The sequence below is a fragment of the Pipistrellus kuhlii genome, unplaced genomic scaffold (genome assembly GCF_014108245.1).
Source record: "Pipistrellus kuhlii isolate mPipKuh1 unplaced genomic scaffold, mPipKuh1.p scaffold_m20_p_14, whole genome shotgun sequence".
In the NCBI taxonomy this organism is placed as follows: Eukaryota; Metazoa; Chordata; class Mammalia; order Chiroptera; family Vespertilionidae; genus Pipistrellus; species Pipistrellus kuhlii.
The window spans coordinates 14,824,965-14,829,382 of NW_023425449.1; the positions used below are offsets into that span (position 1 = coordinate 14,824,965).

The window sequence follows — 4,418 nt, forward strand, 5'->3', positions numbered from 1 at the left end:
CCCACCCATGCACGAATTTGTGCACCAGGCCTCTAGTTAAATATAAGCCTTATTATGTGATTAGTGCATAAGCCCTTTTTGACAAAATTGATGTCTATAATTGACCTGTGTATGGGAACTGCTAGTGTCCAAAGAATATCATATATCTTATCAAAGAAATAATTTGTTACACTGGGCTGTTGAAATATTTTGCTAGAGAAGAGGAAGTTAATGGTCATTACAGATTAATTAGTCTCAGCTCTTTGGGTGTGGTTTCTTAATGCAACTTACGTGGCTTTTCTTCTAAATAAAAAGACACGGGGAGAACAAAAACACTCACAGGCTGTTGGTTTGGGAAATAGATTTTTCTTGCCAGGCAAACAAACTGCACTGTTCATTTTAAGAAATGGGGTTTGTTTTTGTTTGTGGTTTTGTGTGTATGTGTGTGTGTGTGTGTGTGTGTGTGTGTGTGTGTGTGTGTGATTTCATATAAAAAATGCCAAGGGAGCCTCTCAAGTTCACAACCAGAGTCAACTCTGTACAGTCAGAGCATCTTCCTCTACCAAGGACAGCTCCAAGGCGTTGTCATGGCTGCCGGTTTTCACCCTGAAGCTGAAAGAACCGTAGAGTTTTGCAGATTCTTTGGAAGAGGCAAACCTGTTGCGACGGTACAGCTCCCCCTTCCACATGGACATCATGAGCAAGCAGGACAGAACGACGCCCCCGAGAGTGAGCAGGCAGAGGCCTGCGATCACACAGCGGTCCAGATGCGCCCCCAGCCTGGCGCTCTCCTTCTCCAGCTGCTCCATCTCCCGGGCCGCCACGCTGCTGGGATCCACGGTCACGTCCCGCGGGACGATGTAAGAGATGATCACCAGCAAGATGCCAGTGACCAGGAACAGGATGGCGCTGATGAAACCGTAGTCTACGGACTTGCCCGAAGACGTGGCCTCCGAACTTGTGTCTTCTTCATCATCGTCGGATATCAAGGATATGGCAGCTTCGTGGGGCCACTCGTTGGGATTTCCCCAGCCAAGGTCTCCTTGGCGATGACTCAATCCTTTTGCTGAAGGGGAGCTCCGGTCCCTCTGCTCCAAGTTGACGTTCTCGTCCACGTAGGTAAAAGAAGTTTCTAGCTCCTGGCTGCAGCAATTGCAGACTGTCCGTTCTGCTGTTTGGTGGTTCCCTGAGCTGAGAGGACCCGGTGGGAAGGAGTCTGGCTGGAGCACACTGTCTTGCAGAGAGGAGGAGGAGGGGGCTGGAGAAAGACCAAGTTTCAAGCCGTCCACCTCGGCTGCCCTTGGCGTGGATGTGCAGTGTCTCTGGCAGCAGAGAGCAGCTCTGGTGGCTGCTGCATCTGCCTGGTCAGCTGGAGGCCCTCCTGAGCTCCAGTCCGCAGCATCACCCCAGGCTGCCTGGCCACTCCTCCCAGCAAGATGGTGGGGCTCCATGGGAACTACTCGGACATCCCCCAGCAGCTTCCAGAAATCCCGCCAACAGCAGCCCAGAGGAGAACCCGACTAAGGCTGCCCCACCAGTGCTTCCGAGGCCCCCATCTCCTTGGCAGCCACAGTGTTGGCACTTCAACCCCCACCCCCCCCTCCTCCTGAAAGGGGTGATGGATGGAAAGAAGAGGATATCTGGTAGCTAGAAAGTATGAAAAGGGCAAGCCCTCTGATTTATCACAAGGCTTCACACTAGGAATCTCAGGCCAGGGAAGAAAAGGAGCTGGGAGGAAGTAGCAGTGTCTCTGGAGAAGGCATTGCCGTCACCGGGCCAAATTTATCCGAGGATTCACACATTTCTGCGACAGGATCCCTCAATGAGAAGGCGGGCTTCCTGTACAGAGACACAAACGAGAAAGGCGGGGACCTTTTTTTTTTTTTTTTTTTTTTTTTTTAGCAGAACTGGTGATTTTCTGGAGACCCTGGGAAGCACAGGATTCTCAGCATTTCAGTTACGTTATAAGTGTTTACCCTCGCTTTAATCCAGAGCGGATTCTAATACAGATTAGCTTTAGCACATCACCACGGGTGAACGCACACGTCACTATCCGTTGGGCTCTATGGGAGCTGGGGCTCAGCGCTTTGACTGTGTGGGTGAAAGATGGCAGGCTACACTAGCCACCTCCCCTACTGCATGCACCAGTGACCCCAGTCACACAGCCCTGCGTTTACAAGACCCCACGCTTGTTCACTGTGCTGCCCTTCTTAATTCATCCCCTTGCTGCTACACGAGGGCAGCAGGATATAGTGTGTAGACAACATGCCTCATGGTATGATACCTGCAAATACTGTATGCCAACCCACTCCTACACACACACACACACACACACACACACACACACACACACCTCTGCCTGCTTCAGGTATTGTTGACTGCTCCTGCTCACTAACTCTGCACGGGTCTGAGTGCCTCTCCCTCTGCACGCTTTGCTAACACAAGCACACAGGAGCTTGACCAGAAGTTTTACAAACCCAATCTAGAAGGAAACTGACCATAAAAGGCAAGTTATAAGCCCGCCGAGTCAGGGTTCGGTTGAGGCAAACAGAGGAGAAGCCATTTCCAAGGGTACCCCCTGGAACTCTGCATCCACATCACTCCACCCCAAGCCCAGCAAGGGACCTTCCTGGGATAGAACTATTGTTAAGTTACCCAGAAAGCCATTTGCCCGTCTTTCTCTGCCTCAGACATCTTTCTGAGGAATAAAAACGCACTTTCGAAAGTACTAGAGGTTTCAAAGAAAAGAAAGCCCCCAAGTCCAGGGTAGGAATTGATTTAACTCATGGCTTGGGGGTTTATTATTATTCAAAATCCACAGCTCCACCAGCTGATAAGCCACACACAGGTCAGGCTCACCTAAGGTCAACCGGACAACTCACTTAAAATTAGAGGGAATCCACACATTTTCTGCTATCCATTAGCCTTTAAAAAACAAAACACACACACACACACACACACACACACACACACACCACTTTCCTTCTATTTTTGGAGTTTCTCTGCAGCTAAAACAAACAAAAAAAATACACCAAATGCAGGAAAATCACAACTGAACCAGGGCTTTCCCTGAGCGAGTGGACACATTCCCTCCTGCAGGACCCGTCCGTGAAGGAAGGGATGGTGAGGAGTTTGATAACTGAAAGGAGAAATCATCTGGCAGGTCGCTCAGACATCAGGCGCCCCGCTGAACCTTTGGCACCATGAACTCATCGCACTGGACTTCTCGGGGATAACATCGGCCAAGTCCCTTAGGGGGCTCCCAATGTACAACAAAGAGGGAGAGAAATCTCCACTCGATGCCCTGGTCCTACGTCTATCTTTTTCTTCAAAGGGGACTCCTCTGGTTCCCAGGGCTGGGCGATCTACTCGCCTTACAGTGGATTTCCTTTGCAGCTCCCGGATCCGGGCTTTCCATCCTCCACGGAGAAGAGATAATCCCAGGAGACCTGGGATAATCCTTTCCCTTTCTTCTCCCCCGTTGAAGAGCGCAGTTGATAAAACTGCATCTCAAAGCCAGGAGACAACGATCTTCCTAGTCTGTAGCCATCCATGAAAGCATGAATGTCTGCGCTGGAGCTAACGGACACGGGCGAGGCTGGGCTGGGGAGGGCGACCTCTGCGTGCGTCCTGGGAGCGCGCGGTGCAGGGACCAAGCCCTGGGCAGTGGTATCCTCCCCCAGGAATCAATTCATTTCATGCCGTTGAACTCCGCACCCTCGGGAAGCACCGGGACGGGGGGGCTGCATTCATGCATTCATTTGCAGAGTACCCTGAGGCTGCTGGGCAGGCACCTCGGGCAGAAAGTGGGGACGCGTGCGCTCCCCGGCGCCACCCGGCTCCAGGGGTCTCTCCCTTGCTCCAGCGCCTCCTGTTCTCTGCTCTCCGCCACTCACCTGCTTGGGCCACCCAGTGCGGCTGCAGAAGCGCGCCAGTCCCCGCGGGTTCCTGGGGAAAGTCCGCGATCACCGCCCTGGCACTTGTAGCCACCGCACGCCAAGAAGCTCCTCGCGGTGGGCTGCGCCCCGCGGTGCCAGAGGGGCGGGACCGGGCGGGGCGGGGCGGGGCGCTCCCTCTAGCGGAGCATCCCGGGAGATGTAGTCCGGGGGCAGGGGTGGGGCTGCCTGTCTCTCCCAGGTCTGTTCTCTTTCCCACCTCCTGTCTTCTGCCTCCCCTAGACCTCCACACTCCTGCCTCCTGAGCTCAAGGTGGGGACCCCCAGCCTCAGGGGTAGTAGCCACAGATGATGAGGGAAGGAGTGAACATTTAGCTCATACCAAAATATATGCATATGCTGTCTTATTTAATAGAAGACATGTTCTAATTGGACTTTATTAATTTTTTTTTCCAGAAGAGGAAAGAGGCCTAGAGGAATTAAGGTTTCAAAGACAGTAAGTGGCTGCTAGTAAATGGTATCCAGGAACCTGTTTCTAACGTCA

General features: G+C 52.4%; 1 protein-coding gene across 1 annotated transcript; it reads right to left on the reverse strand.

Annotated features, from left to right (window-relative positions):
* Window positions 1–260: 260 nt before the first annotated feature.
* Window positions 261–3,997, reverse strand: TMEM74 (transmembrane protein 74). The gene is made up of 2 exons (XM_036436791.2): window positions 3,876–3,997; window positions 261–1,818 (listed from the first exon to the last, which is right to left on the reverse strand). Exon 2 carries the CDS (start codon window positions 1,428–1,430, stop codon window positions 510–512), a length of 921 nt encoding a protein of 306 aa, XP_036292684.1. The 5' UTR covers window positions 1,431–1,818; window positions 3,876–3,997; the 3' UTR covers window positions 261–509.
* Between the last annotated feature and the right edge of the window lie 421 nt (window positions 3,998–4,418).